At 38.0% G+C, this 25,436-nt stretch overlaps 1 protein-coding gene and 1 pseudogene across 7 annotated transcripts in view; both read left to right on the top strand.

Annotated features, from left to right (window-relative positions):
- LOC102512548 (rab5 GDP/GTP exchange factor) overlaps nucleotides 1-25,436 on the top strand; it is a 94,083-nt gene that overhangs the window by 19,816 nt on the left and 48,831 nt on the right. For 4 of the 7 annotated variants that reach the window (XM_032460341.1, XM_032460339.1, XM_032460342.1 and 1 more), the window contains exons 2-7: nucleotides 4,827-5,015; nucleotides 7,382-7,548; nucleotides 11,503-11,672; nucleotides 19,596-19,677; nucleotides 20,577-20,709; nucleotides 21,958-22,049. In XM_032460341.1, coding sequence (XP_032316232.1) covers nucleotides 4,837-5,015; nucleotides 7,382-7,548; nucleotides 11,503-11,672; nucleotides 19,596-19,677; nucleotides 20,577-20,709; nucleotides 21,958-22,049 — 823 coding nt within the window. In that variant the 5' untranslated portion in view covers nucleotides 4,827-4,836. The remainder of the gene's footprint in view (nucleotides 1-4,826; nucleotides 5,016-7,381; nucleotides 7,549-11,502; nucleotides 11,673-19,595; nucleotides 19,678-20,576; nucleotides 20,710-21,957; nucleotides 22,050-25,436) is intronic. The other 3 variants (XM_032460340.1, XM_032460344.1, XM_032460338.1) reach the window with 2 other exon arrangements.
- Nucleotides 12,334-15,712, top strand: LOC116657634 (annotated as a pseudogene).

The following is a 25,436-nucleotide window of genomic DNA, read 5'->3' as shown; positions in this document are numbered from 1 at the left end:
AAACACTGCTTATGCCATATGTGAACTTTAAAAACAGGCTTCACTCATTCAGTGTAAAGCTTTTGAGAATTCATTCAAATTGTTAGGTATATCAGCTCTTTCTTTCTTTCGCTAAGTAGTGTTCCATTGCGTGGATGTACCACAGTTTATTCACTCATCTATTGAAGGATACTTTGGTTGTTCCATTTTTTAATGATCATAAATAATGTTACTAGAAACATTTGTGTATAAATTTTTGAGTAAAGATCAGTTTTATTCCTTAGGAGGAAGTAACCAGGAATAGGATTGCTGGGTTGTATAGTGAGTGTATTTAACTCTTTATAGAACTACCAAATTGTATTCCATGGTGGTTGTGCTATTTGCATTACACTAGGAATGTTCTAATTGTTCTGCACCCTTGCTACCAGAGCCATACTGGTAGGTGTGTGGTGATACCACCTGGTCGCTTTAATTTGCATTTCTCTAATGAATGGTGATGGTGAACAACTTTTCATGTGCTTGTTTGCCATGTTGTCAAGAACTGTGAAGGATGTGATTTTTTACCTTACTTACAAGTGACAAGTTAGCCTACCACAGTTTCATGGATGCTGGCAGAAGTCATGAGATTCTGGAGTCAGAGACAAAGCACTTTATTATTCACAGGACATCAGTAAAACAATCTTCATCTTCACATGGGCTACCCTTGCCCCTAAGTCACTTGGGACTGATGTCACAACTGAGGAACCTAAGCTTACAGAACCCAAATCTTTTATAGTGGGCCACAAACCAACCCACCTGACTTTTGACCCAGAGGGAAATATTTTATCTATTGTACTGAATAGTAAACAAACTTGCCCTCTGCTCTGAAGGGAGACCGTCATCTGTTTCTTCTGAGAGTGTTAAATATGCAGACATCCTTGAAGATAGTCCATTACAAGGCCTCTTGTTCAGAAATGTGAGACACCCATGAAGAATTGTCTCCCAGCATGTATACCTTCTTTGGATAAGTGTCTGTTGAAGTCTTTTGTCCATTTTTAAAACTGGGTGGTTTTTCTTTCTGTTGAGTTTTGATAATACTTTATATATTCTGGATGCAAGTCCTTTGTCAAATACATGGTTTGCAAGTATTTTCTCCCTAGTCTGTAGTTTGTCTTTTCATTTTCCCAGCTTCACAGAGCAAAATTTTTAGTTTTGCTGCAAGTTCCAACCCGTCTTCTTTGGGCTGTGGTTCCGATGTCAATTCATTTTTCAAAGCCTTCGCAGTGCTATTTTGCAGCGCTAGTTTCCTGTGTCCCAGTCTGAGACCTGTGCAGTGGTCTCTATCTATGCATTTTAATCTTTGGTCTCTAATAGCATCAGATCCATGCACACATGGTTTGGGGTGAGTCCAGAAGTTCACAGACAACGTTTTCAGCTTGCTTTCTTGAGTTCTCCTTCTCAGTGATTTCTCTTGTATTTTTTTCCCTATGGGCTTATCTTTCCTCTGGGTGGTGAACTTTGGAGTTAGTTACCCCACTTTGTCTTGTACTTCCGTCACTGTCTGCACATTTGGGGCCAAGAAATGGGAGGATAGAGAGTGGGAAAAATGGATAGTTCCGCTTCCTCGGAGTTTAGGTCCTGCAGTCTCTCATTCCAGCCACTGCTGTGGACACCATGTGATTGCTTGGATGCTGTGGCTCAAGAGAAGGGAGAAAGACAATAAAGTGGAGGGATTTTCATATTTTCTCTCACTGTTAGAGAGTTTCCTTTCTCATTCCTTGAGCCAGGACTAGAGGAGCTCCCTCTGTGCCCTGCTGTCCATTTCTGGCTTGACTTGGTGATACTGGAGAGAAAAAAAAAAAAAAGAGGTAAACTCACCGAGGTTCAGTCATACATTGAGTTCTGGTCTTCTCAATTCTCCTCTTTCCTTTTGCCTTTGAGAAACCGCCAAAGTAGTGCTTAGTGCATGCCATCTAGGTTTGTAGCTGGACTAAACCTGTGAAATCTCTCTCCCCCACAACATCTGGTCACTGATGTCTGTCCTTTTTTCCTCTTGTTTTTATTTTTATCCTTGACTTCCTCCTAGGGGTCACCACTGTGCCTGCATTCCTTAATGTTCAGCCAAAGATTGTTGTTTGTTCAGACGAAGATTGAATTTGTGCACAAACATGTCTAATCATTAAGGCTTCCGGTCTCTGGCCAACAGCACCTGTGTGTACACACAGGGGACACAAGAGAGCCCAGTGGAGGGAGCTGGTGGCTTGAAGTTTGGATGCATTCCTTGGCTCACACTTTGTTGCATCAGCCGAGAGGAAGTTTTGTCTATCTTTATAGTTGATTTAGGGGGAGAGGATTTATTGTCTTCCTCACTTCATCATACTGGAAGACAGAACTCCACCTCAAGTTTCATGTCTTAAAATAGATATCTTATCATGATTTCCCCTTTTCATTGAAACAGAGATGCTGTAATCCAGACTCTAACCTGGAATTTTAAAAAACCACCATAACTGGACTTCACACCTAATTTCTTCCATTTACCTCCTACTTATACCACATTATTCATGTTCTTCATTCCTGTCTTTGAGCTTTTTGTGAAAGATGTCTTTCCTGTCTGGAATGTCTTTCCTCTTTTGTGTAACCACTCCAAGTCTCTTTAAGCTTCAACTCAAGGCTCCTGGAGGTCTACATCTCCTCCCACCTCGTTTGCTGGCCCATATGGTCTCTCCATACTCCGCAAGTCAGAATTACTCTGCCTTCTTCCCCCACAGTTTCATAGCTCTTTTCTGTTTTTCTACATTGTTCAGTCTGCATGTGTTTTTGGTTATGAGTTTTCACATCTAATAAAACGAAGATAATATTACTCTGCTTTTTGTGAGAAATAATTATATTGAGTACTGTCACAATATTAGTCATGTAATGAGTGGTGGCAAATAGTAGGCATATAGTAATTTGTCCTAGACTGTTGAGGACCTTGAATCTCAAGGAGTTTAGACTCTATTCTGATGCTTTAATTACACTCGTTTTTCTTGGTGAATGTTAAATTATTTAATTTAACGACAAACTATTAACTTAAAAAAAGTTTTTTAATTTTTTTTTTATGGTGGGGAGGTAATTAGGTTTATTTATTTATTTATTTGTTTTTCAATTGAGGTATTGGAAATCGAACCCAGTATTTCATGCATGCTAAGCATGCACTCTGCCACTGATCTATACCCTCCCCCCAAACTATTCACTTTTATGTCATTGAAATGAAGTTGTCTTTTTGAGCCAAATAACATAGTATGCTAAGAACACAAAGTATTTCAAGAAAATTGTACTTTGTCCCTTAGGCTTAAAATGTAAAGTTTGTTTTTTTGTTTTTTTGTTTTTTTTTGGTAGCAACTAAGAAGGCTCTTTTGGCCTCCTTTTTAAAAAATATTAAATTTTGTGTGTGTGTGTGGTGAAAAGACATAACATAAAGTTTACTATCTTAACCATTTTTAAAGTGTACAGTAGAGTAGTGTTAACTATATGCACCTTGTTGTGCAGTAGATCTCTAGAGCTTTTTTTGTCTGGCAGAACTGAAACTCTATACCCATTGAATAGCAACTCCTCTTTGCTTCCCTACCCCCCACTCTATACCCATTGAATAGCAACTCCTCTTTGCTTCCCTACCCCCCCAGCCCCTGGCAACCGTCATTCTACTTTCTGGTTCTAAGAGTTTGGCTACTTCAGATACCTTGTGTAGGTGGAATCATGTAGTATTTACCTTTTTGTGACTGGCTCATTTTACCTGACATAATGTCCTCAAGGTTCATCCATGTTGTAACATGTGACAAGAGTTTCCTTCCTTTTTAAGGCTGAATAATGTTCCACTGTATGTCCCACATTTTATTCATCCATTCATCCTATCTTTATCCATTTATCCTTTGATAGATATTTAGGTTGCTTCTAATTCTTGGCTTTTGTGACATTCAGTGAACATGAGTGTGCAAATATCTCTTCAAGATCTTGTTTTCAGTTCTTTTGGGTATATACCCAGAAGTAAGATTGCTGGATAATATGGTAGTTCTATTTTTAATTTTTTGAGGACCCTCCATTTTACATTCCCACCAACTGTGAACAAGGGTTCCAGTTTCTTCACATCATCACCACACTTGCTATTTCTTGTCCCTTTGACAGTAGCCATTCTGACAGATGTGTGGTGATCTCCTGTTGTAATTTTGATTTAAATTTCCCTGATGATTATTGATACTGAGCATTTTTTCACATGTTAATTGGCTATTTGTATATCATCTTTGGAGAATTGTCTATTTAAGTCCTTTGCTAATTTTTAAATGGATTTTTTTGTTTGTTTTTGTTGTTGAATTGTAGAAGTTCTTTATATATTCTGGATATTAACCTCATATCAGATATATGGTTGGCATATATTTTGTCCCATTCCATAGATTGCCTTCTCTATTGATTGTTCCTTTTTTTGTGCAGAATTTTATAAGTTTGATACAGTCCCATTTGTCTATTTTTGCTTTATTTCTTGTGTTTTTGGTATTACGGGCAAGAAATTGTCACCAAATCCAATATTATGAAGTTTTTCCCGTATGTTTATCTTCAAGGAATTTTATAGTTTCATATCTTATGTTTAATCCAATATTAGTCCTTTTTTAAAATGTTATTGTTTGGCAGGAATAAGAAGTTTGTTCTTCAGTATGACTACATCAGGAATTTGCTGTATTTAAACTTTCTTTTTCCCTCCTTCCCTCCCTCCTTATCTCCTTCCATCCCTTCTAGATTGAAGATGATAGACTCACTTGTTTTTTTCTTCTTAATTGCTTTGCTGTTAGTAGAATGATAGTGAATTCATTTTCAACATTTTCTTGTTATTTGATTAGCAGGAAGAAGATGAGCCTTAAGTCTGAACGCCGAGGAATTCATGTGGATCAATCAGAGCTCCTGTGCAAGAAAGGATGTGGTTACTATGGCAACCCTGCTTGGCAGGGTTTCTGCTCCAAGTGCTGGAGGGAGGAGTACCACAAAGCCAGGCAGAAGCAAATTCAGGAGGACTGGGAACTGGCAGAGCGGTAAAAGGACTTACCTAGGGGGTTGGTTTGACAATGATGTAACTGAATACATAGCTCTTTCGTTGTCAGAATACATTTTTCTTTTCTTTTTGAAATATCAGCATGGCAGCTTAATAATAAGAGAAATTAATTCTTTCCCTTCAGTCAACAGTTAATGATTTCAACAGTCAATGATTTCTTCATTTTGTCTTTTTCTTAACTTTTAATTGTTTTGTGTTTGGAGTGTGTTAGTCTTCATTCTTTCATATAGGCAATAAGCTCCTTGGAGTAGAAGAGTGGAAATAAACATACTTCATAGTGAAGATTAAGTGAGGTAATAGATAGGATATAGCTAGCACAGGGCTTGGCACATGACTTTCATCAAGCATTATTTTCCTCGTTCTTTTAATATATCCAGCACGGCATCTGGCACAGTGATAAACACATAGTAGTAGAATCCTGTTGATTTGTGTGCATAGTCTTTGCATTCTGGAAATTTAACTTTTTCTTTAAGAATGGGGTTTGTTAGTCAAATAATTTGTATTATCCAGAAATATGATTATGATAAAAATAGAAAGGTAAAATACTGGTGAGCCTAGGAACTTAATAAAATGCTATGAATAATGTTAATCCTTTGCCAGAGCATCCTAGGAACTGTAAAACTTCTCAATAAAAGAGAGTCAGACTGAACTCTGACAGCTTTTGCTAGTTTTTCTTGTTTTAATCTAATCAGGTATATTTGTTGAGTGACTTCTTACTAGCATCTGTGTTGAACTCAGAGAATTACAAAGTACACTCGCTGCTTTCAGTGACTCCAAAGTCAGCCAAAGAGAGAAAATATAGACACAGAACATTAACTATTTCTTCAGGTTTCCCACTGCCCTCCTGCTGTTCTCAGTAGCTGATCCTATTTCATAAAGAAAGTAGAGGCCACAAAGCGTGAATTCCTTAGCTTTCTCCTCTCTTCACATCAGAATGTACTAATAGCTTTATCAACATTTTCTGTTTTGTCTGAGAGAAAGATGAATCCCTGTTTCATTCTCAGACCACTTTCTGCCTGTGATTTTGTTGCTGTTGGTTGCTGCTTCCAATTGTGACCTTGCTTGAGATTTCCCACAGCACTAGTTCTCCAATTTGAACAGGCATGGGAATCACCTGCAGAGCTCGTAAAAACGGTGATTGCTGAACCTCACCCCCAGAGTACCTGACTTTGGTAGGTTGGGAGTGAGGCCTGAGAATTTGCATTTCTAACAAGTTCTCAGATGATTCTGGTGCTGCTGTCTGGGTAATGACACTTCGAGAACCATGGTTCTGTAAGATAGCCTTTGAGATTTATTATAAATACCTCAAATTCAGCTGGTCCAAGGCTAGATTTATTGCTTTTATTTACTCCAATCTTCACTCTCAACATTTCCTCCTAACTCTTCTGCATCAGTTAGTGATATCTTGTTTATTCAGTTGGCTAAAAAACATTAGAGTCATTTTTAATTTCTCCTTCACCTCCTATGCTGTCTACAACTAATTGAGCAAGTGTTGCTTATTCCAGCTCAGAGAAGTCTCTTGAATTTCATCCTCTCCTATCTTCTGTCCTTATTTTCGCTCACTTAAATCTTTGTAATATATTCTTAAGTATTGTCTCTATCCCTAGCCTCTCTGCCCCTCAAGTTCTCACACAGCTACCTGCGTTGTCTTTCTAAAGCACAAATCACATAATGGTAACTTATTGAATTGCAGTCTTTCTTGGATCCCCACCGCATGATGAAATGCAAAATTACAGCAGGCTTGGCAGTCAGGGTTTCTTACCACCTGGTGCCTACCTGTACAACCAGCATCATGGTCCATCCCACCGTCAGTGATCTGACTACACTGAACTTGATCCACAATGAAAACCACATGCCTTCACATTGGTAGTGCCTTCTTCCTGAATGCCCTTTCACTTGATGTGGTCCTCTTCTTTAAGACTGGCCTAAATATCACCATTATAAAATTTTCTTGAACTCTTCCAGCTGATTTAGTTTTTCTTTCTTTTGTTCCCATAGCACTTGGGTTTTGCTCTCTGTTGCAGGCACCATCACATTATGTGGTAATTATTTACTTATCTCTTTCTCTCTTCCACCCTTAAGATTGTCAGGGAAAAGGACTAGACTTTATTTCTTTTATGTAACCCTAGTACCGTGGCTGAATTAACATGATCCATGGAGAAGGTCCCTTTAGAAATTTGTAGTAGCATGTAGGATAGTTTCCTGTCAGAGACCTCAGACCTATTTAGTATATTTAGCCTCTGGTTCTAAAAACTTTATATCTTCGACTCATTGAGTTATTACCTTTAGGTACAAGGAAAACTTGGAGAATATCTGGGTCATCCTTAACCCCCTCTTGAATTACAGACTACAGCGGGAGGAGGAAGAGGCCTTTGCCAGCAGTCAGAGCAGCCAAGGGGCCCAATCCCTTACATTTTCCAAGTTTGAAGAAAAGAAAACCAATGAGAAGACCCGCAAGGTTACCACAGTAAAGAAATTCTTCAGTGCTTCATCCAGGGTTGGATCAAAAAAGGGTAATTTTCTGATTCTCTTTTTTTCTTCTGTGTCCAAATGAGATACAGAGTAGATCCACAATGCATGTGGGCTCAACTTTTAAATTTCTGTAAGCATTCAGAGAATATCAACCAAGATTTGAGACCGAAATTGGGTTTGAGGCCCAGACAATATGTGAAATCTCATCAGTTGGAGGAATTGTGTTTTAGAGAACTTGTTTACGCTATAGGAGAAGTAAAGAGAAATTAAATATCTAGTTTTGTTTATAAAATTCATTTTCATCCCATCTGTTTGAATGTTTTATTTTTTGTGTTTTTAATTTTTGGATCCTGGTTTATTCTCCTTTGTGTAATAGCCTCATTGTCCATACCTTATCAGAAATGACTGTTTCTAGGCTTAAATCATCTAGAAAAGTTTTCTGAGAGCTTATTTGAGAGACAGCTTGTGTCTTGAGGAAATACTGTACAGAGAAGGAAAAGTGGAACAAGGCTCACCTTGGGCTTTTAAGAGTGTGAAAGTAACCCATAGTAGATATTGTCTGGTGCATGGATTAGTATGTACTTGACCTTATTCAACCTGCTTCTCAAAATTCCATATAACCAGCAAGAGTATTGTCGCTAAAGTCACACTTGTTCTACCAGTGAGCAGGTAAGCTAGTTGAAGTGGCGTAGCCGGAAGCAGAAAAGAAAATACCTGTTGTTAGGGCTTAGTCTTGGAACCTTTATGTTGATAATCAGATACACCGTAAGTTGGAAATAGTAAAGGATACTGGGAACCAACACCAACGCTGTCACAAGAGCCCTTCTCTTGGGTACTACCCGCCAACCTGGGGTAATTGTCATGAGGTTTTGGTCTGCCTAAATGAAGGGGAATGAATAATATCACCTTAAGATCTTTGCTGGTCTTTTGGATTTAATGATTATTGGTTTTTGTTTTATTAAAGGGAAAGGTTGCTTATAACCAAAAACACAGTACTTCTCTTTAATAAAGGCAAACCTTTTAACAATCTTTTTATTCACATGATTAATTTGGAGTTGTCCTTGGTTGGCTGTTACTCATAGCAGTTTTCTTTACAACAGTAAGAAGGGGAATAATCAGTACCTGCTAGAGATTAATGTATTTGATAAGAATGTATTTGGCTCATGATTTATTTATTAGGAGATAGTGTAGTAGGGTGATTAAAAGCATAAGCTTTTGAGTCACCCTGATTTGAGTCTCAGCTGTGCAGTTTACTAGCTGTGTGACCTTAAGCAAGCTAATCTCTTTAAGGCCTGTCTATTCTTAGGGACAGTAACACCTATTATAGGCATGTCTTGAGGATTAAATGAGCTGATGTGTGTACTGAGTTTAGCACAGTACCTAACACATAGTAAGTCTCCAATAAGTGTTAGCTATATGTTGTTTTTCTTATAGAATAATCTCTTCTGGTAAGGAGCACAAAGGTGTTGATCAAAAGCATTCATTCCTTTTTAGCTTGAATTCTGTTTCCTGCTTTGGGAAAGTCTCATTAACCTTATGAATTTATGATATATGGTGAAGTGGTATATGCCAACAGATGAAACAGTAAAGAAATTATAAAACCATCAGTTCTAACTGCCATATTTTACAGATGACAGTAGAAAAGCCCATAGAGGTGAACTAATTTACCCAAGATCATGTAATGAATTAATATATTAGACCTCAGGTCTCCTAACTCGTTTTTTCCATTGTATCCCTTGACCTCAAATATGTGTGTGGGTTTATCTATAACTATACCTGGGTCTGTATCTATATAAATAGAAATATGATGAAGTTTCTATTACTAAAGTGCATAATACTCATGCGCATTCATTGACTAAACTTGACAGTTAAAAAAATCATGTCCTAAGAGCTTCTGTACAGTATGCATTATATTAGGAAAAGATTTGTACTTTAAAAGAAACAATTCCAAATGATTAAAAAAATTTTTTTAATTGAAGTACAGTTGGTTCACAGTGTGTTAATATCTGGTGTACATCGTAGTGATTCAGTTACACATATATATGTATTTCTTTTCATATTCTTTTCCATTATAGGCTATTAGAAGATACTGACTATAGTTCCCTGTGCTATACAGTAGGGTCTTGCTGTTTATCTATTTTATATATAGTAGTTAGTATCTGCAAATCCCAAACTCCCAATTTATCCCTCTATCCCTGCTTTCCTTACCCAATAACCACAAGTTTGTTTTCTATGTCTGTGATTTTTATCTTAATAAATGATTTTTATCTTAAAAACTTTTATGTGGAATAGTTCTTACTTTTTTCTTTTCTTTAGAATGATAGATTTTTACTTTAGTTTTTTTGGTGTTCAGTTGTTTTTTTGTCTGTAGAAAGTATTTGAGGATAAAGACCTCAGAGTGTTGAAAAAAACTGATGTGTGAGTATTAGAAAAGAGGCTGCGATTGGATCTTTGTTTCACAGATTGCTTATGTAACTTTGCCAGGGGAGCTTTGCATTTCAGGCTGATTGTTTGGCCTTTTCATGTGGATAAGGTTAGCCTATACTAAATGCAGTTTTAATCTATTGAGTCTAGACTAAAATAGACCTTTTGTGTTCTTTCTGTATTCTTTATTTTACTTTGTTAACACAAGATGTCCTTGCTCTTGATATTTATTTGCTTCTGTTGGTAACTTGAAAGAAAGCTCTTAAGCCAGTGCAGCTTGGCAGTAAATAGAACACAAAAAATCTTCTAAGGGATTTGAAAAATATTTTAACTTGCTGTTAGAGTTGGCTGTCCCTTCAGAGAAGGTAAATGGAACAGCTTGACTGTAAAGACTCAGAGAATTTACTTACATTTTTTAATCTCCAACGTAAGGTTGTGAGCTCTAGTTTAGAGTAAATCCTAGTGGATCAGCCAAGTCCTCCCATCCTTTGTGCTATTGTTGTCCTACATTTTGCTTCTATATATGCTATGAATCTCACAATCCATTATTATTACTCTAGCTTTTAAACAGTTAATTTTAATTATCTTTTAAGGAAATTTTTAAGTGAGAAAATGTCTTTCCTGTTTACCCACGTATTTGCCACTGTTCATGCTCTTTGTTCCTGGGTGGTGGGGAAGATGAGTTATTCTCAGCCATGTGTGCTCAGGGGATTGTTCTGCCCACTCCTTCACCCAGTTGCGGGTCGTTTTCTCACATGCATGCGCAGTACTCAGTCGGAGACTCAAGGGAACCCCTTTGCAGTTATCTGCAGTTTTTTCTTTACAACCCTGTCCTCTCTGTATTTTGCATGCAAATTCTAGCAACTTTGGCCTCCCTAAGCTCTTAATGCTGTTTCCCCAGTTTAGCAAGTCTGCTGAGTAAGATCTGCTTGAGTTGCCTCTCCGTGTGCCAAGGCCTTAAACCTCTCCCCACAGTGAGCTGGAGCACTAGGGAGGATTTACCATGTTTGTCCCTTTCTCCCAGGGACTACCCCCCCTTCTGCCTGTTGGCCAGTGTCTGGAAACCATTATTTCATATGTTTTGTCTGATTTTCCTAAGGCAGTAGGATAAACCTAATCTCTGTTGTTCCATCATGAGTAGGAGTGGAATTATCAGATTGAGTGAAGGATTAAATTCCAAGTATTAAAGAATTTTTTTCTAATTAATAAATACAATTTTTGGTTTTCTATATTGGTAAAAAATGTTGCAGAAAAGATGCTGCTGGTTTCAGTATTAATGATTAAATATGTAGATCAAAGCATGATATATTTTGGCTGAGAAGATACTAACAGAGCAACTTTTATTTGAATAGAAGTATCTTTTAGATATGTAGTTTTATCTACTTGTGCCTCCTACTCAGAAAATAGATTAGCTTACTTTAAGGAAAGTGCAAATATTTAAGCATAAAATAATTTAAATTCAAGTTTAACTTTGATTAAGTGTAATTTAAATAATCTTAAGTTAGATACTTAAAGTAATTCCATGCATGAATCTTCTGTGTAATGAAACTTACTATGTTTAATTTTCCCAGCAGAAATTCAGGAAGCAAAAGCTCCCAGTCCTTCTATAAACCGGCAAACCAGCATTGAAACGGATAGAGTGTCTAAAGAGTTCATAGAATTTCTCAAGACCTTGCACAAGACAGGCCAAGAAATCTATAAGCAGACCAAGCTGTTTTTGGAAGCAATGCATTACAAAAGGGTAGGTTGAGAACCACTTAGAAACACAGAGTTTTGGTTTTGGAAAGGTCTTAGAGATGATCTAGTGCAACTTTGTCATTTTACACCTGAGAAAATTAAGACCCATAAATGTCAAGTTACTTACCTGAGAAATGTTGCTAGTTAAACATGACTTGCAGGCTAGTACTTTTCCACTGCAACTTAGTGGTGATTGGATCATCAAGTGGAATGTCTGGCATCGAAGCCATTTGTATTGTGTACTTTTTTAATAAGCCTTCCTAACTTGTCACCTTGTAAACAGTGTTTTGCCAAGAGAGCCACCATAAACCTTGAACTCCAAGTAACAATTGTTAGACTAGTAGCTATCATTTTAGAGTTTTTTTGTTTTTGTTTTGTATTTTGATTTTTAATGTTTCTCTCCTTGCTCAGGTAAAATTTAGACATTGAAAGGGACCTTTCAACTTTCAACTGGTTTGAAAGTTTCAACTTTGAAACCTTTCAACTGGTTTCAGCCCCTTTATTTTACAGATGGGGAAGTTGAGAGCCAGAGGGAATAAGTGACTTGTCCAGGGTCCTCCACATGTGTGTCTTTAACCCATAATTTCTAACTCATAATTTCAACAATGAACTGTTCTTGCCTACATCTTTTTCCACTTCATTCCTGTTTTCTCTAGTCCTAGGATATGCCAGTGGTAAGCAACTTTTTCCACATATGGGTCAAGTCTAGAAAATTAAATATTTTCAGAATTGGATTAAAAATTTTTTTTCAGCCATTTAATCACTTTATATCTGCACTGAGACTTAAGAAAATTTCCCCATCCCAAAAGGGTATCTCTTTCGGCTAAAATTTCATTCAGCACCTACATAATCCATACACACTGCAATACTACAGTGTAATGCTTTGCTCTTCAACAAATGTTGTTTGCTAAGATTCTTCTGAAGCTGGTTTATTTTACCCTTTTTTCTTTTTGATTAATCTTATTAACTACTTAATAGTCCCTGGTAGTCCCTTTTCATATTCTTTAAGAGATACTTCTGTTGCAAATGAGACAGGCAGTGACATTAGCACAAAGTTCATTTATGTTGAACATCCAATTGTCAGCAGCTACTTTTTTCTTCTTAGAAATTCAAATTTGATTGGGTGGGAGGGGGAGTGGGGCATATGCAGAAGCTAAAAAAGAATTTACAAGGTTTAGTTTTTAAATTTTATTATCATTACAAAATAACTAGTATTTAAGAATCTTACTGTAAGATCCAAGCTTCGTATAGGTTTAAGAGTGGCCACAGATTCTGGGATGTATATGGTCACCAGTGAAATGAAGGATGTCTAGATTTCTTTTGTCATTTGGACAAAAATTTTATGTGCATGAGTAATTTTAAAGCATTATATAGACCTAACTAGATGTTCACTTTTCCCATCATAACTTGAAAACCATATTTTCTAATTTAATGAGATCCCTGGCTTGCTGAAGAATTTTTTTCCACACATTTATTCATAGGAAACATTTCGAAACACACAGACTGTCTTTATTTTTCTTTAAAACTTTTAAGTGCTTTCTTTCAAACTTTGTACTTAATTTGTCACAAATGAGAAACAATTAGTTTATGGACCTGTCTTGGGTCTGTTGACTGTAGTGATCTGTGTCCTCATCCTCAATGGGCACCACCTGAGAGGTCGATAGAAATGAGGACCCCAGTGAGTTAGACTGCCTTTAAATCAAAGTGAGACTCCTGGAGAAACTCTTTAGCTGCCCAAACTATTTAAATCCTACTCTTGCTGATTGTTGACAGATTCTTCAGCTGCATTTTCCCCTGTTCTGAAAGTGTAGCTTGCCCTGTTTTTTTGTTTTTTGTTTTTAAGAATAGCCTAGGTAATCTTCTCCTTCCTCAAAATTCAGGCTTTTTAATTTATTGGATATTGAAGTAAAGCTTTTTAGTAAGTGAATTTTCTGGGTTTTTCAATGCTGTTTTTTTAAAAACACAATTCGTTTATTAATAGTTGTTCAAATATGCTCTTATTCCTTGCTGAGGAAGTGGTCAAGCACAACATAAGACCATGCTGCTTTCATTGTCCTTTTCCCAGCCAGTCATTCTGTAAAAGTCTGGTATTGATTATATTGTATAGACTTAGTTTTTTTTTCTGATATTCAGTCTCCTGAAAAACTATTTTCCTAATCCTAAATGAGAAGGAAAAAAATTATGGTTTAAAACATGGCTATGTCTTCATTTATCTTCTCTTCCCCAGAACAAGTGCAAAGATAGGTGTCCTTTTATATTTTAAAATAACTTCACTATTCTAGACCATATGTGTATACAAGGAGTAGTTTGCCCTGCTGTGTAATTAGTTAGGAGAGGGAAGTGTGTATTCAGAACAAAGAAACTTTAATCAACAAAATAAGTTTTAATTATGGTAAGAAAGTTGGGGTGGGGGAGAAGTAACCCAGGGCCATTAGATCCTGGGTTAATTTTAAAATTAGAAGCAGCGAGGATGAGAAGTGAGGCAGTGAGACAGTGGGAAAACATCTGAACTGATGGAGTCTACACAGCATAAGAAACAAAACTAGGTAAAAGTTTGAGTTGATAACTATATTGAAAGTAATGAATGAATAAAAATATTCAAAATCACAGTGGAAAAGTTTTGAACTCTACAAATCCCCCAAGGCACCTAGCAATGTATCTTAAAATGCAACAACCAGCAAATAAATTTCTTTAAATGAATGGGAAAAAAAACCAAAAACATTCAAGACCATGTCATAGAAGGCAGCTGTGGTGGTGCAGTGGGCGAGGCTGGCGCAGTACAATCTCTCAGCTTTGGTGTCGTGTCCCAGGCCCTTTCCTGTTGCGCACAGCGAAAGAACAAAAGTGGAAGAGGACATGGGTCAAAATGGAACAGAAGAGAGATACTCCCTCTACAGAGAAGATGCTCATGGAAGGGAAGGTCAAGCTGAGAGAACAGCTAGAAGAGACTACGGAAAAATAAGTGAGGCTTGGCAGATACTGAGAACTTGTGACGGAGGAGCAGGAAATGCTGGAGGAGGCAAAATTATATGGTATTTAGAGCTTCTGCAAGGACTTGTTAGAGGCTGCAGGCATTTTAGAGAAGGCAACACAGTGAAGAAATTAAAGATACTAACCCTCACCTGAAGAGCCTTTATGAAGGCCTCGTAATGACTGAAGTCCACGTTCAGGTGTTCACATAGCATGACTTAACTCAGGTTGAACCAACTGTGGTTCAGATCAAGCCAGGTTTTGACTCCTACAGATGTGAAGCCTTGTTCCACGTGCTGGTTAAGGGGAAAGAGCCGGACTCAGTGGTGCTAGTTAACAAGGTGGGGTGCATTGCATGGGCACACCCCAAGACTTACCCTGCTGCGAGTGGTGAAACTTAGCAGCCTCTTGAAGAGATTTCTTTAAAGTAGCTGCTATACTCCTTGAAGGGCTGATTTCCTCTACTCATCTATGAATACTTTTGAGCTTTTCCTAAACCTTGTTGGAAAACTCAAGTAACCAGTGGCTAAATTGTGTAAATTACATTAATGAACTCTAATTTGGGAGCCTGTTCATTGACTTTTAGGACTGCATGCTTAGTAATTTCACACATTTGCAGAAGAGGCCAGCAGGACACTACTGGACCTCTAGAGTATCATGGATAGTGCTATATCTGCTCAAACTCTGACGACATCAGAGTATTTAAATGAATACAGTGTCTTTGGGAATTCTGCTGTTTAGTTACCTGGCCATGCAGACTGCCCTGTGTTTGCTCTGCATCTCACTGGAGTTACTGGAACACTTACCCACTACACATTTCATTCAGTGGAGGAAAAGCAAGAGCTTAAACATTTTTCTTGCTGTAAGATTATATGATATTTGTGAAAAGCATATGTGAGTTCATTTGTAATTAGTAATAATCCAGTTCTTAAAAATGATCACCTACTGGCTTTTCCTTAGAGATGTGAAATGAAAATATGTAACTTAACAGTTCTCACCACTTTCATTTTGCCAGTAATTGAATCTGATAAAAATCAATTACTTTTGCTCTGTTTTGTTCATCTAACTGTAGAAATGTTTGTCTATACTCAATTAGCTACTTAATCTCAAGGTATATTCCCTGGTAAGATAGACTGTCTCAGAATATGAGGACTGCATGCTTAGCATACTTTAAATATTAATGTTTAATTTTAAATTTTATTTAAGGATGAAAGCTCTAATGTGTTCAGTTTCCTAAAAAAATGGTTGAAGGCAGCAGAAACTAGCAATACAAGAAATATGAACATTAAAGCTGAAAACTGAATAGATGAAACAGTTAACTGTAGTACAAAAGAAACTTAAATCAGAAACTAGATCATGGAGATCCAGTTTCTAAAGATGAAATACACAAAAAATATAACTAAGGAAATAGTCAAAGATTTTTAAAACTGGAGGTAGAAAAAAACTTCAGCCAGACAATTAGGAAAGTATACAGAGAACTTCTCAGCATTAATATTCAAAGGGATACACCCGCTTGTCAAACTTTTATACCACAAAGGAAAAATTTTTTAGGAAAAAAAAATTGCTTTACACAGGCATTAAAGAAAAGATGATCCCAGGCAATGGTTAGAGAATACTTAAGGAGAAGGGTTCATTTACACTGCTACACTGTATTTCTTCTTTGAAAACTATGAAAAAACCTTTTGGAATTTTGTAAAACCTGAAAGAATTTACCAACACAAACCTGCTATTATATCATTTAGCTCCTTTGGCAAGAACTCTGATGGATCTGAGATTTACTCAACTTGCAAGTTAACAAGTTAGCCCGCCGTAGTTTCATGGATAATGGTGGAAGACACATCTCCTGGGTCAAGGGGGGAATAAAAGTCCATTTTATTATAGCAACAGCAGTAGCCAGAGTCTATCAGTATTTACACCAGTTCCCTGAGTATCAGTTCCCACAGGGCAGTGCAAAGGTCAGGTAGCGCCTGCCTGTGCAGTGAGTTTCGTTAGAGAAGAGAATCTTTTATAGGGCCGTGAACTTGCCTGACCTTTGCCCCAGTGAGAAATGTTATTATACTGGGCAGTATTATACTGGGCAGTGAAATCTACGCCTCTTACTTGAGGGAGGCTCTGCCTGCCTTCCAAGCCTGTCCACTATACTGCTGTCCTTAAAAAGAGTGCAGAACAGAGGCAGGCAGTGTCTCTCCCCACGAGGTCTGTAGAAATATGAGAGACCTGTGTAGAATTGTCTCCTGGCCTCTTTACAGTATTACAAAGGGGGGAACAATAATAAATGGCCACTTTCATTCCTTCTTTCATTCAGCTAGTGTTGAGCACTGGCCCTATGCCTGGCTCTGAGGATGTGGTCGTGAACAGTACCCTCACGGAGCTGACATTTTAGTGGAGGAGATAGACAATAAAATAATTTGTAATACGACAGTGTTAAGTCCTGCAGAGAACCTGAAGCAGGATGAGAGGGCAGAGTGGCAGGGGAGTCGTTTCACTCTATAAAATAAACACTACTGAAGTGTAAATCTGTGCAGTATAAACAGAAACATAAAAAGGAGGTTTCTGAATTGTAACAATCACAGTGATTGTGTGCAGCAGGGGTGGGGGAGGAATAGGTAAACCATCACCACCTGTAAAACGGGCCATTTAGGCCTTTAAAAGGTCCCAGTTTCTGGTTAGAAGTGAGTACTAGTAATTACAGGAATGAAGTTTGTTCTGAGTGTTAAGATTTGGTGCAAATGAAAGGTAGTCATGTCTTACCTACCTAAATAGATATAAATAGTAGATAATCCAGAAAGTATGTAAGCTAAAAGAATAGCAAGTAAAATTAGAGCATCATAAAGGAAAATCAAAATACCGTAGTTAAAATGTTAAGTAAAGTACCCATATTAGAAGTAAAGTTAGATTTATAGATTTAATAGTAAAAGAAAATTTCATCTCATAAACTCCATGAAGATAGTCTGTCTTTTGTTTATTTAAAACCAGTCAGCTTATTGGAATGATTTGAGATTTACAAAGTGAGTTAAGGTAAGAATAAGAGAACAAGGGAGTAATTTGATCATATTTAGAATTTATAAACATGTTCTTATGGGCATGTTCTTTAAATAGCTGCTGCTTATGGTTTTCTACGTGAAAATCGGCATAATCTTGTAAATATTTCTCTGAAGGAGTATTTTCAGTGGACCTAAGCTTGTTCAGTCCATGGATATATTTGTCAGGTGATCTAATTTAGTGCAGAGATGAACCTTAGAGAATTTACAATATAAATTTCTTTGCTCAATTTGTAGATTAAGGTTAGACAGGAAACCAAAACTTGAAGTCTTATTAGGAATTGGCACTAGAGAAAGCCATGTATTTGCCGTACCAGGCATGCTCATCTATAGAGAGCCGTCCTGCCTCCCCACAGAGGCCGCGGCAGGGTATGGCGTGCGGGATCCAGACCTCTCTTCTAGAGGAGCTCTGGATGTACTTGTGTTTACACCACAGAACATGAAGAAGACAACCTTTCTCATAAGCATAACTGGACTGAGAATAATTTCAGAGTCAGGAGAGCAGGAAGAGCACATGCAGATGATCAGAACAGTAGGTAACCTGGCAGGGTAGGTGGGGAGTCGGATGGGCCATGTGGGCTGAGTATACTCTTGAGCATCCAGCTGATAGATGACCATTGGAGGGTTGAGGCACAGTGTGACCAGATCATGATCTAAGATGGTCAGTTGAAAAGTGAGAAGGATCAAAGGTGGGGAGAGCAGCTGAAGTCCAGGTGAGAGGTAGTGAGGACCCAAACCAGGGAAGGATCGATGGAAGAGACGCTGTGAAGGCAGATAGGCAAAGTCTGGTCACTGTCCCTCACCCCCAGGCTTCTTTCCTGAAATAGCCAGAGCGCCAGGCTCTGCGACCTTCATTTATTAGCCCAGGTCATTGGCCTATGCAGAGGCGGTCTGTGGGAAATAGTCCTGTGGAATTTGTCTTGGGCTAAATTCATGCCCTTCTACAGTGACATCTTTATAAGAACGCTTGGGAGAAATGCCTGATTATGCTGTTAAATTTCACCTGAAAAATTAGTTTGCTTTTACATTTTGGACACTCAGTTATGTGACTTGTTTTCATCTTAGTGATGATTGCTAGAAAGTTTAGAGAGAAATTTATAGGCTGAATTTTTACTGACTTGCAGATTTTTGTGTTATCTTTCCTGGCTTAATTTCTGTTTCTGTTTCTCTCCGTGTTCTATTTTGCTTTTCTTTTTTTATCATTTTCTAGTTTGTTGTGCTAAACCATGTTTTTCTTTCATATAGATTTCAAGTAGTCTTTGGAAGAAAGAGGAATAAATATATGTGTTATACCTATAAAATCAGTAAAACCAAATAAAAATGATAGTGCCCAATATTGGAGCGGTTGTGGAGAAATAAGCACACCTATGTGGCTAATGACCATACATTGGAGTTTCTGAGGATTGTATCTAGCAGTAGATACTTAGAGCTATAAAGTTGTTCATACTTATTAAATTGTTCATGCCACTTTTGAAAATGAGTCACAAAGAAATAACCCAAAAGAAACATTCTTCACACAGTTGTTTATAGCTGCATAAATAGTGAAAAAGGGAAGAAACCCAAACGCACAGTGGTAAAGGTTGGTTAAATAAATCCATTAATATATTGGAATATGATAAAGCCATCAAAAATGGTTAAGTAGATTAGAGAAATCTAAATGTACATAAACATATAAATAATCAAAATATGCATTATACCCATGTAGAAATGTGTATATACAGTGAGAGGAAAGGAGAGGTCATGAGATGTTGTAAATAATATTAACTGACAAGCTTTTCTCCCCTGCAGCATTCATATAATTTTAAGTACTTTTGGGATTAGTTCAAGGAGTGGGCTTTGGAAACTTTGTAAGATTTAGAGCTTTTCTCATGATCTTTCTTCAGCTACTAAGCAGCCTCTTTGTCCCTTTGTTTCAGGACTTAAGCATTGAGGAACAGTCAGAGTGTACTCAGGATTTTTACCAGAATGTGGCTGAAAGAATGCAGACTCGCGGAAAAGGTAATACTTTGTGAGCCAGCCTACGAGGGACTGCTGGTAGTTGCACAGGGCCCGGCAGCCGAGTCTCTTAGCAGTTTCTCTTTCGCTAAAGGTGTGGGTGGTTTGCCCATTCTGTCCTAACCTGCTCCACTGCCATTCTGGTAGCTGGGTTACACTTAGCAGTGCCTTTGAATACCACCATGCATATCATTCCAAGATAATCAAGCCATTGGATAATTTACTGAGCAATGTTTAATAACTTCATTAGGGGTAGGGACAGAGTCAGTTAAAACCCCTTGGGAGGCTTCTAAATGAAATCCCCATCTTGGAATTACCATCTTGGTGAGTCGCTGTTCATGGTCATGTATTCCTCACGTGGGTTGGGGCAGGAAAAAAAAAACTGAGAACCACTGTCAGTGCTTTAGATTTTTAGGGATTCTCCTTGATTTTGACTTCCACTGATGCGGATTTTGGAATATACTGACGTGCGTGTATATCAGAGAAATTTGCCCATATGTTTACCTCAGAGAAATCTCTAAGGTTTTAGAGTAAACCTCCAAAAAATGAAAGGGTGAATCTTGCCAGCATTTATCAGTCATGAGAATTTCAGGTCTTGGGAATTTTCTAATGTAGTAATAGAGAATGGCCTGTGCTGAGGTCTTCCCGCTTGGTAGGGTGTATACCTGTTAGGTCCTGCTAGACAGCTTAAGTTAGAAGTGAGAATTCTGTAAAGGGCAGCCCCAAAAGCTGAGGTAATTTTTAAAGGGTATTTCTTTAATGTAGCACCTTATACTATGTTTCTGGATATGTTTAATATATTTCTAGTAAATTAGTTTTCTGCTATGTAGAAAGTACTGTGAAAACATACTCTTAATTTTAAGTGTCCATCCTTCATCCAAATGTCCATTTGGATATTTCAGTGCCTCCAGAGAGAGTTGAGAAGATAATGGATCAGATTGAAAAGTACATCATGACTCGTCTCTACAAATACGTGTTCTGTCCAGAAACTACTGATGATGAGAAGAAAGACCTCGCTATTCAAAAGAGGATCAGGTAGTTGATTGTTCTGCTTTGTCTTGTCTGTTTACTACCTCCTGTTGGAAGAACACATTGTGGGAAAACAGGGCCCTCGAGTTTCAAACCTTGAGAGCAAGTAACTGGTATAAGGTACCTGCCATCCTTATCATCTAAGCTTAATTGTGGTGTCAGAAAGAAAAGGAATATGGTAAATTGACAGGAGAAAAGGGCTCAAGCCACCATCTTGAATCCAGGCAGCTTTAGATAAAACCATGTCTGATATTTGAGATTGTTAAAATCTCCCAAATTTCCAAAGAGCAGGAGGACATTTCATTATTTTCTCATTTTGTTGTATTGTCTTGTCAGGCTGGAAGCTGTGAATATCCATATCAAGGCAGTGAGTGTCATTTTTCCTCATTCCCACCAGGGTTGCTCATTATTCAGCCACCTCTCCAAGCACATCTTTCCACTAGCACTGGGTTGATAATTCACAGAGCACCCACTCTTCCATGGCCAGTAGAGTGAGCCCCAGTGCTCTGCATTCCAAAGGCAGCAAAGCACTTAGGAAAGAAGCCATCTAAATGTGGGAACAGGGCCAAAACTGAGCACAATGAGGTGTTTCTGGAGGAGAGGGGCCTAGGAATCGCAAATGGGGTTCCCAGACTGTGGGGCTGGTACTTGGTAGCTCTGTCCTTGATGGTGCCTCACCAAAAGTGAGGAGTTGATACTGGGAAATGGAAGACAGAAGCAGAAGTGACTAGTGGGCTTGGACTAGGGTGTAGAGTAGGAGCATTAGTCAAGCAGGTGGTGAGAGCCAGCAGCGGAATCTCTGGAATGAAGTTGCCATGTGACCAGGAACCTCAGTGACTCAAGCCAAGGTGACACATGCCTGTTGACCTCTTACTCAGGCACTGAGGTGCCTCAGAAATTGAAGGCAGAGTCTAAAGGAACATTAAGGGTGGTGGACAGCAAGGACAGGGAGCAGCAGATTCTCCTCAAATCCTCATTCTCAAATATTGAGGGCTTTTTAATCGTATGTTCTTGTTTCATCTGGTAAAATTGTCTTCTGCTTTTCTTGTGATAAGTGCGGAAGAGAAGTCTGATTTTAGGATTCTAGTTACTTCGGCACATGAGCTGAGCTCCTGATGTGTGTGGGGGCGACGTGCTTCAGCTGAGGATGGCTGGTTGGTCAGCGGTGTCCCATCTTTCCCCCCAGGAGATGACAAGAGAAATGATGGCAGTCCATCCTTGGAACTCTTTTTTACTGTCTCTCTCTCTCTGTAGAGCCCTGCGCTGGGTTACACCCCAGATGCTTTGTGTCCCTGTTAATGAAGAAATTCCAGAAGTATCTGATATGGTGGTGAAAGCAATCACAGGTCAGTGAAACTGAGCGCTTTTATATTTGGATGTTTTTGCCTTGAAGTTAGCATTTTCCTTTATAAATCTATACATATTTCAGTGAGCAAAAAGACAGTATTTCTAAAATGCAGACTGCCAAAGATACACTGGAATGTGGTAAAAGTGATTTAGGAGTGTTAGTTCTATGAATTTGAAGCATCCGATTAGTAGGTAAATCACTTTCCCCCTTCATTTTCAATGACCAAGTTCTCTTATTTCTTGGGCATTGAACTAAAGTCAAATATAGCTAGGGTAAATTTTTAAAACTCAGTTGAATTTATATATTCAAACTAATTTTGGAGGGAGGGAATTGGGGAGGCAATGTCATCCCCAATTAAGAATTATATATTACAGTGATGCCTCTGATTGGTTGTTAATCAGAGACGTGCTTTGAATTATTTTTCTGGTTTGTTCAAGAAATAAATGAAGTGCCCTAAATTGTTGTAGCTCTGACACTCTGGATAGATCCAGGCATCTAATAAGGTTCCTGTTCCTTATTCATAGGAGTAATCCAACAGAAGTGCAACACAAAAGTTAAAAAAAAAAAAAATGGAGGAGACATCCAACTTTGGCCAACTTCTCCTTAATTAGGAGAGGAGTTGGAAAGACTTGCTGATTTAAAGATTGTTAATGAACTTCTGCAGGGAAGGGAAGTGGGTCAGCTGATGTTAGCACTGTCAAAGGCACACCATTGAGTAGGCTCCTTTGGTTATAAGAACCAGATGCACTCAAGTTACAGGAAGAAATGGAGTTTGCTTAAGATACTATCAGGGTTGGAAGGGAGGAGGACTGTCACAGAAACCTAGCTCCAAGTTAAGGGACTGAGTCGTCCGCTGGTTAATGTGATTCTTCTGCTTTCTCGGTTTCTCCTTCTCTTTGTACGTTTTTGCATTCGTCTCCTGTTATAAAATTCATTATTTTCTGTAATTCCCCTTGTAGAGTCTAATTAGCGTCTCTAAATACTGTCATGCTTGTGTTCAGTGCTCTTCTGCTGGGCTATCATGGGTCCCATGAATTGATTCCTTTGGGTCAAGGCCCACTCCCACGCCTGCGTTTTGCTCAGGGAACATCTGTAAGAGATTGAAGGTAAAATCTAGACATGGACCTTGTACTCACATTTTCCCCGAGACTCTTAACTAGAAAGTTCAAGACCAACTGGTTTATGTTTAAAGTACTGCATAGGAATTTATGTTGAGGACTCTTTTCTGAAAGCTGCAGTACAGACCTAGTAAAACCAGAAACTGCAAGTTCCAGACCGTTGTTTACTTAAAAATAGAAATAAGAAAGAGGATTTCAGTACATCAGCAGTTTATTAATAGAACTGAGGGTGGAACTTTTCTCTCCAGGCATGTAAGATGGAGTTTCAGGAGATCTTTTCGATAGGAAAAATTCAGCCATAAAATTTTAAAAGCCTTCTTACTTTTTTTCATTTTAGCCCCCTCATCTTCCCAATCCAAGTTGCAGGCATATTCTGCCCCTGAGGACCAAAGTTTATGTGATTATTTTCTTCCTAATCTAAACTTGTCAGCCTTAGTGCAGGAGAAGTTGGAAAGGACAGTCTATAACAATAGTCTTAAATATTGGAGATAATCAGCTTAATTTCTCCAAATCACCTTATGTGCTACTGATCAGAACTATCAGCTTTGTTTATAAATACAGCTTTGTTTATAAATTAATGAATTGAGGCATTTTCCCTTTTACTTGCTATCTGTCTTATAGTGGGTAGACCCCATGGATGCTACTTAAAACGTCCTGCAGTGCACAGGACAGTCCCCTAAAGCAGAGAATTATACAGCCCAAAATGTCAATAGTGCCCAGTTTGATTGACCTAGAAGAACAGCCTACTTTGTTTTCAAAACCCCATTAAAGATAAGTCCAGACATCTGCTAAGATAGAATACACATACTCCACCCTGTTTTTCCTACTGATTATGAGTAAAAGCTCTGGAGAGACGCAAAGCAGTATCTGAGGACTCTGAAAAGTAACTAACAGCAGGCAGATTGGGAAGGGAAGTCATTGCTAGAGGAACACCCAATGCAGTGGGGTTTCTTGTTTTGTTTGCTTTTCCCTGCTATGTCTCCTAGTTTGAACTTGAGGGCAGTGCAAATCATGGAACTAAACATCAGGTTGGGGGGTCCAAAAGGGTCAAAACCAAAAAGAAACTTCTTTCAGGCTAAAGGATGCTCAGGAAGGGTGGGGTTCACTACAAGATGAAGAGTGGGGGGAAAAATCCCTTGGGTTTTGTTTTGTTTTTTCCTTTATTCTCCTTCCTTTTACTTCTGTTCTCTTCCTTTTCACACTCCTGTCCATACCCCTTGGCCGTGGCAGCAGCTGCACGTGCATCCAGATGAAAAGTACAGTTAAAAAAATGATAATCATAGTCTTTAAAAAATTAAAATAAAAAAATAAAGTACTGGCATGCCTAGGAGATACTGTGGCTTCAATTCCAGACCACCACAATAAAGCAAGTAACACGATAAAGCAAGTCAGACAAATTTTTTGGTTTCCCAGTGTATATAAAAGTTACATTTATGCTATACTATAGTCTTTTCAGTGTGCAATAGTGTTATGTCTGAAAAAACAATGTATGTACCATAATTTTAAAATACTTTATTGCTAAAAAATGCCAAAGCAATTACAGCAGTAAGATCAAAGTTCACCAATCACTACAGCAAATATAATAGTGATGAAAAAGTTTGAAGTATTGCAAGAATTACCAAAATGTGACACAGAGATACAAAATGTGCAAATACTGTTGGAAAAATAGTGCCAATATATTGACTTGCTCGATGCAGGGTTGCCACAAACCTCTAATTTGTAAAAAAAATAGAGTATCTGTGAAACTCAATAAAATGATGTGTGGATATAATTCACCTTTTATTCACTTTCAAACTTAAATAATAAAGATTAATGAGAAAATGGTTAACTGTCCAAAATAGAGAATGAAACAATAATAAAAAGTAGAAGACTAAAAAGGGTGAAAAATGGTTAAAAAATACATAAATTCCTTCAAATCTTTTTGGTGATTAGTTCTTTTTAAATAGAAAAATAAACAGACTGAGACATAATAACCATAATTACAACCCAGAATTAAAAGGTTAAAGAAACTAAACAATACAATAAGCAAAAATTAAATGTCATACAATAGACAGATAAGTAGGGGGACTAGTATTAGTAGAGTATTAGTATTAGTATTAGTAAATTAAAATAAGGCCAGTGTTACTGCCCCGCACACATTGGGGTCTGGTGGTCCTGTGAGGGTTTCCCCAGGTAGCTGACCTCGGGGATGAGAGCTGAGAGCAGAAAGAACACTGTGGCGTGTTCTGTTCCACCATCCCACCTAAATCTGAAACATTTATTCTTGC

Source organism: Camelus ferus, chromosome 18, assembly GCF_009834535.1.
Source record: "Camelus ferus isolate YT-003-E chromosome 18, BCGSAC_Cfer_1.0, whole genome shotgun sequence".
NCBI classification, from domain to species: domain Eukaryota; kingdom Metazoa; phylum Chordata; class Mammalia; order Artiodactyla; family Camelidae; genus Camelus; species Camelus ferus.
The sequence above is the reverse complement of the archived record's forward strand: the minus strand, read 5'-3'. Positions and strand labels throughout refer to the sequence as shown.